The following is a 14,063-nucleotide window of genomic DNA, read 5'->3' on the forward strand; positions in this document are numbered from 1 at the left end:
TAAAATTTAATTTAACAGTTTAATAACAGTTTCCGGTTTGAAGTTTTCCAGCACTGTTGCATTAGGGTGACCTTTTGTTGCTGTTGCTTAACGCGTAAGTGTGTGTGTTGTGGGAGAAGTAACAGGTATACAAATACGGTCACACTAAACAACATAGAACGCGGAAAACATTCGAAAGGGAAGCGTCATTTACCCATTTAAATAGTGCGCAAATAATAACACAAGCTTTGTTGCATTGGCATTCAGTGAGTAAAAGTGAATCGGAGCAATTTGCAATATGGTGAGTTTCCAGATCTAATGAAATTATCCCATGTTTTTGGTGTGTATTTATATCTGGACAACATTCATTCAGAAATGGACCTGCAACAGTTTCTTTCCTTGGAGCGCCAGCAATTGCAAAAGGAACGCCAGCGCCTGGCCAACCAAAATCCTTGCCCTGCCGCCCTGCTAATGAAGTCCACCGACCTCAAAGTGCAATGTCGCAGGGCCAAGGAGTTTAAGGAACCCACGGAGTCCAATGAACCCGCCACTCAGTCGTCTTCCTTGGCAACCGTCGGCCAAAACGAAGAACTTCACTTGGACTTGCACCTGGATGAAGAGGAGGGTGCAGAGCTTCCGGAGGGGGTGGTGCACCCCAGTCCCTCGAAATCGACCAAGGAATTCGCGAATCAGCGCCAGCTGCTCGTCGGCAGCGCTCGTCAGTACAAGTCGCCGGATGCCTCGATACGGCGCAATTTGGAGAACGAGCGACCCGTCAGCGAGAACCGCTTCCCGATCCGTCGGTCGGTAAGTACACTTTACGAAAATCCTATGTATTTATCCTGAAGAGTATAAAAAATCGTAAAATCAGCGTAGCCTGTGCTAGCATTACTCACTTACAGAAATGATAAGATAAACAATTTAATGATTTATCATAATATTGTACCAGATACCACCTTTTTTACAAGCAGATGATCTGTGCCTGAGTTGGGCCATCTTACGCTATTAGTTATAGATTTAGTATAGATTTAGCATTATTTTTTGTCTGTGCACATTGATTTGGAGCTCTAGAATGTGCGTTGCGCTTCAATGGCGCCTCGCATTGCCAATTTGTCAAGCGGCCAGCCATAATTGTGCGAAATTTGTTTTTCTACGCCTCGTTGAGCTACTCATGTCTTCCAAGCTTTCCCAAAAGTCTTTTGGAATCTTCATATCAGTTTCATAAAACTTTTCGAAGTGTTCTTAGCTGGCTGCGTGCTATTCAGTGAGTCCAAGTAATTTTGCAAACCTTAAGATTAGATTTTAGACCTTCCTTTTTATGTGCCCACCATACGGAAACTGTCGTTTATTTGTATTCTATATTCCAAATTAGATGCTTCGAGCTAAGGAAATTCGAGTTAGAAAAGTTGAACTGTAGTTTAATATCCATATTCGACTCGATTGTGAACATATTTTTGTAAGTAACCGGCCCAAGTAGAGATTCTACAATGTTGTCTTGCATCTCAGTTCATTATTGTCTTTAAGATCATAGAATTAAATTTATCTGAGTTTCAGTTGTAAGTGCATTTTTTGCTATAGTGGAAAAGTTTAACACGCCTAAGAAAAAGCTGACTGGGCTTTCCCGTTTTCACTTTTCAATTTGCATTATTTATATGCTTTAAGTTCTCGCAGGTCTTGTAAATAATTGCTCACCCTACCATTTAGATTGCATAGCTTATTCGTTAGCACCCCCACCTGTGTGTGGATTCGAGAACAGCCAAATTAGTTCGGCATTTTAATTATTCACATTATTTCTTTTGACTTTTCTGTGTTTTGTTGCGTTTTGAGTGTGGCCTCGTTTCCTTCCGCTATCAATGTTGCATGGCCTGTAGTTTTTGCTACTGTAGTAAGTCCATTCCGTGCTCCAGTTACCAACTATTCCGGCTCTGCTCTGTGAACGAGCCATTCGCTTAATGAATTTGCTGGCACCGCTCTCAGTTGTAATTCGAAGCTCGTTTGTTGCGTTTGCTTTTGTTGACCTGAACTTGAAATTACTTAGCACTCAATCGGTTCTCTATATACCCACAAATTTTACCTATATGAGGTGAGCGGGATGTGCGGGAGTGCCCCTGATTGCCGGCAAATCAAACCCACCGAACGGAACACAATGAAAGAGGCAGTCTAATTGACTTGATTTAGCAAACCGGCAAACGCCACATTTTAACCCAAAAATCAAAATGACGTAAACCAAATATTGAACGATTTCTAAAAATACACAAACTGACTGACATGCTTCAGTTAAACCTAAGGAAGTGTAAAATTAATTGTCAATCAATCAATTGTCCAGATATATGCAGTATGATCTACAAAGAAAAAAACCTTTTCCATTATTCCGTAACATATACAACCCAAATGTAATTATTCAAATTTATAAAAAGAGAACTTGGATTTTACAAATTAAACATACATTAAAGAATTGTCTTTATGTTTTAACTTATAGCAAATTTATGTTTGTATATTTAGTCTATAGCGTGCACAGCTGTATTTCTCTGTTTTGTCGACTCACTTTCTTTTTTATTGTTTATTTGTGTGAAAGTGCACAATCTACGTGTGCTAGAATCGCCCAACTGTCAACTCCGCCCTGCGATGAATTTCATAAATTGCTAATGATAATGGATATTGAAGTTCCTTCCTTCCTTAACTATAAATTTAAAAGTAGTTCAACCAAACATACACAATAGAAATATATTGTGTGTTTGGTTGAACTCTTTTTTCTATTTTCTGTTTAACTGAAACTAACTAGCTGAAATATATACAGATATAGAATTGCATGCATTGTTGTGTTTATATATATAGATATCTTTTGGCTAATAAAATTGAAGCAAACACGGAAACTCGCACACCATTAGAATTGTACAAATGTACTGTAAACGAAAGTTACGACCTGGACAAGGTTGTGAGTAGACAAGTTGTAATTAAACTGCTTGTTGAGGATGGTCGGATTAATCGTTTTCCTTTCGTTAGCAGCTATGACGTTGTTTTGGGTAAATTGAGGTCATTTGACTGTCAAAGTGGTCAAAATACTTTCAATAGATCCGTCGCCCCCGCTTTAAATTCCATTGACTGCCCTTGAACTTACAGCGATGCGTGGCGACAACAAAGGCATCCATTCCCGTTCAGCTTTCACACGCGTTTTCATCAGTTTTTCCACTTTTCGTACACAAACTAGCTGGCACTTAGTTAACCCAATTTCGATGCGACACGCAATCAAATCCGATGAATGGGCGTAGTAAACACAGTTGCTAAAATTGCAGACCTACAGTGGGCTACTTAACTTTGATAGATGTTTATGCAAATATTATATAAACTTATTAAATATGACAAATTAAAAAAGAAAATCATTGATTACGCCTAAGATCTAGATTTGTTATCAAAAAATAAATTGGTTTCCTTTCAAGACGTTGAAGCTAAAAGCCTTTTTTGTGTGCAAACCACTGTGGTCTAGGCTATAGACTTCGGTTAATAGCATAAGAAAAAACTTAGCCCGGAATTGCCACCATTTCCCCCACTTTGAGATGAACTGCGTGACCCTTAATTCAGGTCCCTCCTTTTCAACACATACCCATCTGATTTTCAGTCTTCATTTTGATATTTTCCTTGACCTGAATTGCTAGAAAACTATTGCCTTTTCAGCGTGCATAGTAGGACTCATCGTTTTGCCAACTATTAACAATCGCCTGCTTAAATTGGTCTTAATTATGCAAAGCAGAAGCAGTTACTCGGATATCCTCGGTCTATTCAGGCACTTACCTCAAACGATGAAAACGTTAAAACGTACTTTAATTAAGGCGCACATCATCAGTGCTAATAGCGAGTGAAGCGTAATGCATGCAGCTAATAAATTGAAGTGCAGGTTTCCTTTCGACTGGAGGAGCACCCCTAGGCTGAAACAGCTGGCTCTTGTTGATAAACTGGCGTGGAAAGGCGTCTCAGCCGAGTGCTAAAGGCGCCGTTAGTCGTTTTACGAAGCGTCTCGTCCTTTATGTTATTATTTTTGTTACCTTTCACTAAAAAGAGCATATAAGGCTAAAGGATGAGGATAAAAGGAACAAATCAATAACAAGAAGATAGTCTAAAACATTATAAAATTATATTACATATAGTACTTGATTTTTGGGTGACTGCAGCAAATTCTTTATAGGTTCTACTATTTAAATTTATATTACGAGTATGTATTTTAAATATTCTTGCATAAAGTGCAAAAATTTTTAAAAAAAGTTGTAAACAACTAATTATAAACAATCTGTGAAGTTTTGTTTTGTTTTTGTTATTTCTAAATTATTAGAACAACTGGGTAATAACTTAGTCGACCCCTTGTCTCCAGTTCGTAGTTTGTATTATATATAATTTTGTTGATGCCATCGGTGCACGCGATTTGCGATGTCGACGGCATAAAAATTATGTGCAAAAATGGCAGTAGGCATTGTGGAGTGTTCGCTGGAGCAGCTCCTGCTGAAGTGCTGGTGCTGCTGACCTCAAAAGCAGTCGGAGAACGGAGCCAGGATAATTTGTGGCCCTTGCCACATATAAAAATGTATACAAGCTTCTTGCTGGTGGTTAGTGTCGCCGAACGAAACACGGGGAATTAGAAAAAAAGCTAAGAAAGCACCCGATAAGGAATATATGAACATATATACTTACCCCCCAGAACCACTCACCTGTAAGGACGACGGCCCTTTCACATTTCTTTTCTCTCTCGCACGCAGGATGATATGGAGCAATGGGTTACGGACACATTTTATTCGTACTTTCCTGGCTTTAACAATGAAAATCAGAAGCGGCAGAATTATTTGCGTGAGCGACAGCGCGAGAACCAGCAGAACTTTCTCAAGCACCAGGTGAGCGTTTCGATATTACCATAAAAATATTTTGATTATGTGCGAACATTCGTAATGCTAATCCGTGTTTAATTTATGAGCTTACAATAATATTTTTTTGCTTGCTATACCTTGTAGATGCTTCATCCGCCGGTCACCAAGCATCAGCGACCGGGACAAGTGAGGAAGGCATCCCAACCCGCTGCGGTTCCGGCACAAAACCGCTCCAGCCAATCTAGCACAAGCACCTCGAACCACAGCACAACGGATAAGACTGACTTAGAGTTAATTGTAAATAGTAATCCCAACTATGTGCCGCCTAAAATTCGGCCCGGCACAACACGTCAAAAACTCCTCCATGATCTGGGTCATGTGGAGCTGTCGAATATTGTGACAGGAGATGGTATTATGGAGCGGAATCTGCGGAGCGCCGAGCTGGAAACAGCTCGCAAAAAGGATTACCAGCGGGATTTAATGCAGCAAATTGATGAGAAGCGTCGATCAATAGAATTGATTAGGGAAAAGGAGCGTCGTCAGGAGGAGGCTTTAACCAGGTAATCTATTAATTTGAAATATCCTTTTCATTCTATAATACAACTATTAATATTTGTCAACAGACGGCTGGAGGCACAATTAAAGACAATACAGTTGGAGGAGCAGTTGGAGAAGGAGCGCCTGCGAGCTGAAAGGGTAAGAGATAAAGGTTATACTTATTACAACTGATTTAATTTGAAGTCTTTTTAATGATTCTTTTAAAAATAATGTGCTAGAAATAACATATTTGTGCTAGAAATAACATATTTGTGCAAATTGTCTTGCCACGCTAAAAGTTGGTTTCTAATGGGTCTTAGTTGTTAATTTGATTACGTTACGTCATTTAACATTTGATTTATAAAAAATACTATACTAATTCCAAATGAATTATTTTTTAAATATAAATTTTTGTTCAGCCATAATAAATTACTCTGGGTTTTAAGAATCTTTATCGCAGTACTAAACCGAACACTTTATTACGAGCCAATCGAAGAACCTTGAGTTTATTTATATAACTAGATTGTAATTACTTATCCGAAAATTCTATTCGACGTAATTGTCATTGATTGGTATTACCATTAGATTTACAATCTTTGGCCCCAAAATAAATTGCTGAACAGAGAAAATGAAGTGTAATTGATAGGAGTATTAGGACCTCTGATTTCCTCGATCTAAACTTAATGATAGTTAATTGCATATCGCTTTGTTGAGTAATTGAATAAACCTTCTCCAAATTTCCTTCACTATGCTGACAGGCTCGCATCGACTCGGAACAGAACCGCTTGATGCGTGAACAGTTGTTGGCCAAGTTGGAACAGGATGCCCAGTTGCTGCACGCCAAGGAGACCAACAATCTAGCTGAAACGCCTAGAACAACGCGCACTAAAGGCAAGAGCAACAACGCCAGTAATATCAGCACAGAAAGCAACGCCAACAGGGTATACAAATACTTTAGTAACTCTGCACATCACGAGTACAGACGTGGTCAGCCATTGCCGCCTGCGGTTGAGCTGGACTTTGACGTGCCCCAAATGGCCAAGATCGAGCGCGAGTGCTTCCACCTATGCGACAAGATTTGTCCGCTCTGCGACGAACCGCTCAAGAGCTACGAGAGTTGCTGCCTGCGATGCCAGCGGAAACTGGCCCTAAAACTGAAACAAAAGGATCCCAAGCGTAATGGAGAAAATGCAGACAAACCAAGCGACGACTCAGAGGAGGGCAAGGATGAGGCAGAGCAGGACGATGATCAAGCGGAGGAACCCAACCACAACTGCCAGAACAGCTATGCGCTTGTGTGCCACAAGTGCGAGCGCCTCTATGCCATGTGCAGCCAGTGCCTGGCCAAAAGTGATGTCTGCCGAGCTTGCCAGCGGGAGCGGAATGTATGTATGAACTGTCGCCGCAATCTGTGCTCTTTTTGCCTGGAGGAAGTTGCCTGCGGCAGGGACACGGAACGCACGCATGTTAATGACACGGAAACCACCAGGGAGCCGCCCTCGAACAATTCCTTTCAAGTCCTGGAACTGAACTATGCTGTGCCGCCAGCAAAAGATTCAAAGGCCAGTAATATGGCTGATATATCGCCTCCTTATTCTGTTAACATAGCGCGCAACTCGGTATTCCATGCCGACTACAAGGCCACGCCTGTAAAGCCGTCTATCCTCGAACAGTTGCCGGCGACCTCGGGCAGTGCGAATACCAGTTTTGAGCTGGACAGCGCCGACGAGCAGGCTGTGGAGCGGGTGCGACGTCAAACGGATCAGAGGTTGTCGCGCTACCTCAAGAACTACGGCGATCTGGCCACCAAGCAGCACCAGAAGTTGCAGCAGTTGGAGTTGCAGCGCAGCAAGAGCGAATCACGGCATCGAGGCACTCAAACGACACCTCAATCGCTGGGTAGACGTGATGTGGTTCTCAGGGAGGCGGCTGGTCACAATCTATCAATGCCTCTGCTGCGCGAGATGCCCAAAATGACGCGGCAGGAGACCGGAGCACCCTTGGCTCAAAATGGGCAGCGAAAGATGGACAATCTCAAGAAGCGTTGGGAGGTAAGTGTTCATTAAAGTTCAGTTATAAATTTTTAAAAATATATTTTAATTTTTTTATTAACAGGTCCCTGCCGTGCAAAAGTTCACGGTTTCAACATCATCTCCTAAAATCCTAACCCAAGTAGGAGCTATAAGAAAACAGTTACAGGCAGCGCGATTTTTTGATGATGTTGTTGATGCGGAAGACTATTAAGGATAGGTCAACCACTCCTTTTTTTAAACAAAAAAAAAACATTGTGCTTGACTCCCGTTTTATCCGAGCAAAACGAATTTAATTCTTTTTGATGTCTTCACATTTAAAACCACCTTTCACTTTATAATTTCACTTTAACTCATTTTGTAAACAACTCATGTAGTTATAGCTTTATAGTGAGCTGATTCCAAGTGCTTCGGCTGTTTCATTCAGCAACTTTAATACATAAGCCATAAAGTTTGTTAACGTTTATTGTTCTTTTTTTACGAAAATTTATTAACTACGAATGTGTTAATTAAAAAGATACAATTAAAGACAAACTTGCCTAAACAATTCAAATATTCTTTACTTTTGAATAAGTGATAGTCAATAATGAACAACATGGATTCGTTTGCTGATTTGTATCATATTTTGATTGGGAATATTTTAAGTTATACGAAAAGGGCAATGATTTTTAAACAGGATGTCCGAAAAAAAGAAATTGATTTTAAATATGTTTTTTTTTGGGCTGTCTATCGAAGATTAACATTTTTTTGTACTTTTTATAGCTCAATGGTCATATTTTAAGAAAAGACTTGCAGATTAGTTTTTATATTTTTAATATCTCCCCAGATAATAATAAAATGAAAAACATCAGGTGTTATGCATGATCATAAATATATTTTTTTATTTTTTCAATTATTGCTGTTAAAGTTCCATATGGGTCGGTGGCTTCTATTAATCAATTTACCACTGGATGGGCTGCTGAGCGTAGACGGGGGCGTACTGCGAGTAGGCACCGGCAGATCCGTAGCTGGGGGCTGGAGCACTGCATGGTACTGGGGCCAGGTTGGGCTGGCAGCTGAACAGGTAGTTCTTGGGGCAAGGAGGGGCTGGGATCGAGGCCGGGGCGGCAGCGTAGGATGGAGCAGCAGGAGCGGCATACGATGGAGCAGCTGGAGCGGCATACGACGAAGCAGCGGCCGGTGCGCCGTAGCCACCTCCATAGGACGAACCCAACATCGGGTTCTGCTGATTGGCGGCAACGCAAGCGGCCAGCAGGCAGATGGTGGAAATGATGGCGATGCACTTCATATTGATTGGGTGATGATTTCTTAGACTGGTTGGTAGCAGACTGCGATGCTTCTGCCTTCGCTTTTGGGCTTAATATACTCTGAGCTTTGCAACCAAAACTGCAGAGGCAAGCACTGACGAACTAATTTTTTGATAAGCAGAAAAAATTAATGTGTTGACGCTCGTTTTATCAGAGCAAAACGATTTTAATTCTTATTGATGTCTTCACATTTAAAACCACCTTTCACTTTATAATTTCACTTTAACTCATTTTGTAAACAACTCATGTAGTTATAGCTTTATAGTGAGTTTTTAATTCACTATTTCTTCACGCTGCTTCATACTTTATAGTAAGCTGGTTCCAAATGATTAGACTGTTTTATTCAGTTTTATTAAAGGTATAACATAAGCCATATAGTTGGTTACTCCCAATTTTTTGACTTTTTACCGAAAGTGCCTTTACTATTGTAAGAATTTAAGCAATATAAAAACAACATGGGTCTGTTGTAGCACTATCTTCAGATAAAAGATTGGATCGAACTTATGATCGTTGATATTGAAATGGTTTCTTTAAAAATTTTTAAAGTTGTACAAAAAGGCAAGGCAATGATACTATTTAATAAGATATAAAAAAAAACGAAATCTCTAAAAATCTGTTCAGTTTTTTCCAAATTAAAAAATTTTATCGATTTAGAAATCCGGTTATAACGACTTTCAAGGGACCGACGATTTTACGTCGTTATGCCCGGTAGACGCACTAACCAAAAGGACCAAAGAGCAAAAGTTTGTATGGGGACCAACCAAGCCATCAAGTTTTCGTCGCAATAAACGGACGGACACTATAAGCGGAGTTATAATTCGAAAGACAAATTTATACGCAAACTTTCAGTATTAAGCAGGAGTTTTTAGCTTGTTATATAAGGTTGTATTATTATGTGTTCCACAGTAATCCCTTGAAACTTTATGCTAATAAAAAACTAGGGGTGTTTAATATATTAAACTTGACCAGTATTTCTCCCTGTATAAGCTCACAAATTCAAACAAGTCAAGTGTTACGCTTTATAATAAATATATATTTTGTTGTATTTTTTTTAATCATTCGTCGTTGTTTCATGGGGTTAAGTGGCATCTACTGATTACCACTGAAGAGGCTGCTGAGCGTAGACGGGGGCGTACTGCGAATAGGCACCGGCGGATCCATAGCTGGGGGCTGGAGCACTGCATGGCACTGGGGCAAGGTTGGGCTGGCAGCTGAACAGGTAGTTCTTTGGGCAGGGAGGGGCCGGGATCGAGGCCGGGGCGGCAGCGTAGGATGGAGCAGCAGGAGCGGCATACGATGGAGCAGCTGGAGCGGCATACGACGGAGCGGGAGCAGCGGCCGGCGCGCTGTAGCCACCTCCGTAGGATGAGCCCACCATCTTTTCGTCCTTATCGGCGGTAACGCAAGCGGCCAGCAGGCAGATGGTGGAAATGATGGCGATGCACTTCATGGTGATTGGGTGGTGATTTCTTAGACTGGTTGGTAGCAGACTGCGATGCTTCTGCCTTCGCTTTTGGGCTTTATATACTCTGAGTTTTGCATCCAAAACTGCAGAGGCAAGCACTGACGAACTAATTTTTTGGTAAGCAGCAAAAATTAATGAGTTGACGCTCTTTTTATCCGAGCAAAACGATTTTAATTCTTACTGATGTCTAAATTTTTATTTTACCATTAGTTAATGCTGCTATACACTAGTTAGGTATCGCTTTATAGTAAGCTGATTCCAAATGATTTGACTGTTTTATTCAGTTTTATTAAAGGTATAACATAAGCCATATAGTTGGATACTCCCAATTTTTTTATTTTTTACCGAAATGTAATGACATACCTAAACTGTTTAAAGTGCCTTTACTTATGTAAGAATTTAAGCAATATAAAAACCACATTGGTTACGTATATTGGATCGAACTTATGATCGTTAATTTTATAATGGTTTCTTTAAAATTTTTTAAAGTTGTACAAAAAGGCAAATCAATGATACTATTTAATAAGATGTCAGAAAAAACGAAATCTCTAAAAATCTGTTCAGTTAAAATTAAAACTAATCTGTTCCAAATTAAAAAATTTAATGGATTTAGAAAATACAGTAAAATCCTTGTATAGCGTATTTCAAGGGACCGACGATTTTACGTCGTTATACCCGAAAGACGCACTAACGAAAAGGAGCAAAGAGCAAAAGTTTGTATGGGAACCAACCAAGCCATCGAGATTTCGTCGCAATAACCGGACGGACACTATAAGCGGAGTCGGTATAACCGGATTATACTGTATTTTAATTCGATAGACAAAGGTATATTTTTTTGTCGTCTCACTATCTAAAATGTTTCTTTGTACAGCTCAATTAAGACAATTTGTTATTCGCAAACTTCCCATATTAAGCAGGAGTTTTTAGCTTATTATATGTATAAGGTTGTATTATTATTTGTTCTACAGTGATCCTTTGAACCTGTATGCTTATATAAAATTATGGGTTTTAAATGTATTAAACTTGCCCTGTAGTTCTCCATCTATAAGCCCACAAATTCAAACAAGTCAAGTGTTACGCTTTATCATAAATATATATTTGTTGTATTTTTTTTTTAAATAATTCGTCGTTGTTTCAATGGGTTGAGTGGCATCTATTGATTACCACTGAAGAGGCTGCTGAGCGTAGACGGGGGCGTACTGCGAGTAGGCACCGGCGGATCCGTAGCTGGGGGCCGGAGCACTGCATGGCACTGGGGCCAGGTTGGGCTGGCAGCTGAACAGGTAGTTCTTGGGGCAAGGAGGGGCCGGGATCGAGGCCGGAGCGGCAGCGTAGGATGGAGCTGCGGGAGCGGCGTAGGCCTGGGCAGCAGGAGCGGCGTAGGATGGCGCAGCTGGAGCGGCATAGGACGGAGCGGGAGCAGCGGCCGGTGCGCCGTAGCCACCTCCATAGGACGAGCCCACCATCTTCTCTTCCTTATCGGCGGCAACATAAGCGGCCAGCAGGCAGATGGTGGAAACGATGGCGATGCACTTCATGGTGATTGGGTGGTGATTTCTTAGACTGGTTGGTGGCAGACTGCGATGATTATGCCTTCGCCACTTGGGCTTTATATACTCCGAGCTGTGCAACCAAAACTGCAGAGACAAGCACTGACCAAGTTTTCAGTTTGCCCAACGACCCCTCGAAGTCATCGTGTGTGGGGCTTTTTCTGCATGGCCAACAGTAAGCGAAAAGAACAAACATTTCCTCTACTTTTTAGGCCACTCAACTTGATGAGTAAACAAATTGTCGCATGCCAAATTTATAAATTATGAAAAAAAACGGAACCGAACTATAACGGAAATGGTAAATGCACAATTGAAAAATCAGAATTTATCTATGTTTGAATAAAGTAATATCTTGTAATTTTCTTTATTCCGAGAAATAGATTATGTCTATCAGTTAAATAAAATTATATATTGTGGATTAAAAAAACCATGAATTTCCACAACTCTTTTTCTCCAACCAATTAAGAAAAAAAGCGATTCGAGAATTTATATCCGTAAATGTGTTTAATTAAAACGTACATAAAATTAATTCGCGTTCCCAATATGCATTGAATAGCAAAACATTTTCAGTTACATGCATAGCAACTATTTTTTCATTAACATTTTATTTAAATTGGGTTTAATGGGTGAGCTTAGCTTGCATTTCTAAATACGCCTTTTGGAAATATAAAAGTAGATCTCGGGGCATTGCAATTTATGTATATTTATCTTAACATGCAATTTTCAGATTTCCTCAGAAAAAGCTTATACATTTTTCTGAGAACATTATTTTACATTTTGGGAAATAAAGAAATTAAAATAAATTATATGTGTCTTAAACCAATATTAAGTTGTAAATATTTTGAAATTTAAACGGATGGACATAAGTCGTAAAAGTCTTCTTCTAATTGTAATACATGTGCATATTTTTGCTCTAATACAATATAGGCTTTACAACAGGTATTTAACTATCTATTATGAAACAAGCAACCAAGCAGCAAGGAAATCATTCATTTCAAAAATCTATCGAAATAACATTTTTTTACAAACTTTTTTTAAATTGTACTGTTGAGCTACTAAAAATGAAATTTGCTCCGCAAATATGGCACAGAATGTGGCATCATCAGCTCAAACATCGTGGCTTACATGTTCCACCTGTTGAAAAAAGCAGATTGAATGACCGGTTGAGAGATAAACTTGATCATTCCGCAGAATTAATAAAACGGGCCATGACCCTTTATAAGCCCAATGAGTTGATGCTGTGCTTCAATGGTGGCAAGGATTGCACTGTGTTATTGGATATTTTGGCCAAAATAAAACCACCATCGATGCCATTGCGAGCAGTTTATATAAAGTCCGCGGATCCCTTCGAAGAGCTGGATAAATTTGTTGATGAGTGTGCTCAGCGTTATGAACTGCAGTTGCGACGCTACGAGGGAGTACTTAAACTGGCCTTCGAGCAGTTGCTGGCCGAGGATCCGCAGGTGAAGGCCATGTTCCTCGGCTGCCGGCGCAGCGATCCCGGTGGCCCTAGTCTAACCGAGATGATGCCCTGCGATAACGGCTGGCCAGCGATGATGAGGATCTTCCCGCTGCTCGAGTGGAGCTACCACGACATTTGGAGCTATATGAGGGCCAATGATCTCCCCTACTGTTGCCTCTACGATCAGGGCTACACATCTCTGGGGGATCGCAGTTCAACACGCCTGAATCCCAGTCTGTTAGTCTACGACGAGAAGCTGGGCAAAATGACCTACCGGGCGGCCTACGAGTTGGAGGACATCCGCTTGGAGCGGGCCAATAGGGATGAACATGGCCAGGTGACCCTGAGCGACTCCAAACAGTAATTATCCGTCGCAGTTTGGGTCAAGCTCAGAGTTTTTCATGCTCTGCTCTTGACTTGTTCGTTTCTTTTTTCTTGTTCAACCCAATGTGAGCCAAAGTGGAGCGGCAAGTGTCAGCTAACTGGGCCGACAATTCTGTTCAAGACCCCATTTTAGTTGCCCACGTTTCGCTTATCAGGCAATTTCAAACTTCAACCACCCGGCCTAGCCCCTTATAAAAGTTAAACTTGTGTATAAGAGAAAAAATGGTGAAAGTTGCAGAAATGAGGTGAAAGCTATTATCACACAAAGCTCAGGAACTATGTTACTTTAAATGCTGTGGTGAAGAAAAGATTTAGTTGATTTTATTTATTTCCACATATATTTTATTAATATAAAAAATAACGTTTATTTTAAAAGGTTGTAATTAAATTTAAAATTCTCAGCTAATTAGGATTTAAATTCACATTTCTTATAAAAAGCCAAACGAAAGGTTTTTCAAATAATCCAAAAGTAATTAAATAAATAAATTCCAAATTTTGA

The 14,063-nt window shown here is 40.2% G+C and overlaps 5 protein-coding genes and 1 long non-coding RNA gene across 7 annotated transcripts; 2 read left to right on the forward strand and 4 right to left on the reverse strand.

Annotated features, from left to right (window-relative positions):
* The first annotated feature begins 131 nt into the window (after nucleotides 1-131).
* On the forward strand, nucleotides 132-7,949 carry LOC108053034. 2 transcript variants are annotated; one of them, XM_044460208.1, is made up of 7 exons: nucleotides 132-280; nucleotides 353-786; nucleotides 4,725-4,856; nucleotides 4,974-5,389; nucleotides 5,453-5,525; nucleotides 6,125-7,417; nucleotides 7,482-7,949. In XM_044460208.1, the coding sequence occupies exons 2-7, from the start codon at nucleotides 355-357 to the stop codon at nucleotides 7,608-7,610; spliced, it is 2,475 nt and encodes an 824-aa protein (XP_044316143.1). In that variant the 5' UTR covers nucleotides 132-280; nucleotides 353-354; the 3' UTR covers nucleotides 7,611-7,949. The 2 variants fall into 2 exon arrangements, with proteins under 2 accessions (XP_044316143.1, XP_044316144.1); XM_044460209.1 differs by lacking the exons at nucleotides 132-280; nucleotides 353-786 and adding an exon at nucleotides 2,045-2,062.
* LOC108053128 lies at nucleotides 1,741-2,271 on the reverse strand. Its single transcript, XR_001769679.2, has 2 exons — nucleotides 2,054-2,271; nucleotides 1,741-1,997 (listed from the first exon to the last, which is right to left on the reverse strand). It is a non-coding gene; the product is annotated as an uncharacterized LOC108053128 (long non-coding RNA).
* A 299-nt stretch (nucleotides 7,950-8,248) lies between the features above and the next one.
* On the reverse strand, nucleotides 8,249-8,710 carry LOC108049680 (vitelline membrane protein Vm34Ca-like). Its single transcript, XM_017131344.2, has one exon. It carries the CDS (start codon nucleotides 8,682-8,684, stop codon nucleotides 8,337-8,339), a length of 348 nt encoding a protein of 115 aa, XP_016986833.2. The 5' UTR covers nucleotides 8,685-8,710; the 3' UTR covers nucleotides 8,249-8,336.
* A 1,005-nt stretch (nucleotides 8,711-9,715) lies between these two features.
* On the reverse strand, nucleotides 9,716-10,181 carry LOC108052167 (vitelline membrane protein Vm34Ca-like). The gene has a single exon (XM_017134875.2). The coding sequence runs from the start codon at nucleotides 10,151-10,153 to the stop codon at nucleotides 9,800-9,802; it is 354 nt and encodes a 117-aa protein (XP_016990364.2). The 5' UTR covers nucleotides 10,154-10,181; the 3' UTR covers nucleotides 9,716-9,799.
* A 1,061-nt stretch (nucleotides 10,182-11,242) lies between these two features.
* On the reverse strand, nucleotides 11,243-11,737 carry LOC108048047 (vitelline membrane protein Vm34Ca). The gene has a single exon (XM_017128904.2). The coding sequence runs from the start codon at nucleotides 11,704-11,706 to the stop codon at nucleotides 11,329-11,331; it is 378 nt and encodes a 125-aa protein (XP_016984393.1). The 5' UTR covers nucleotides 11,707-11,737; the 3' UTR covers nucleotides 11,243-11,328.
* Nucleotides 11,738-12,712: 975 nt separating this feature from the next.
* On the forward strand, nucleotides 12,713-13,874 carry LOC108047219 (FAD synthase). Its single transcript, XM_017127709.2, has one exon. It carries the CDS (start codon nucleotides 12,780-12,782, stop codon nucleotides 13,542-13,544), a length of 765 nt encoding a protein of 254 aa, XP_016983198.2. The 5' UTR covers nucleotides 12,713-12,779; the 3' UTR covers nucleotides 13,545-13,874.
* The last annotated feature ends 189 nt before the right edge of the window (nucleotides 13,875-14,063 follow it).

This window comes from Drosophila rhopaloa, unplaced genomic scaffold (genome assembly GCF_018152115.1).
Source record: "Drosophila rhopaloa isolate 14029-0021.01 unplaced genomic scaffold, ASM1815211v1 contig_2, whole genome shotgun sequence".
NCBI lineage: Eukaryota > Metazoa > Arthropoda > Insecta > Diptera > Drosophilidae > Drosophila > Drosophila rhopaloa.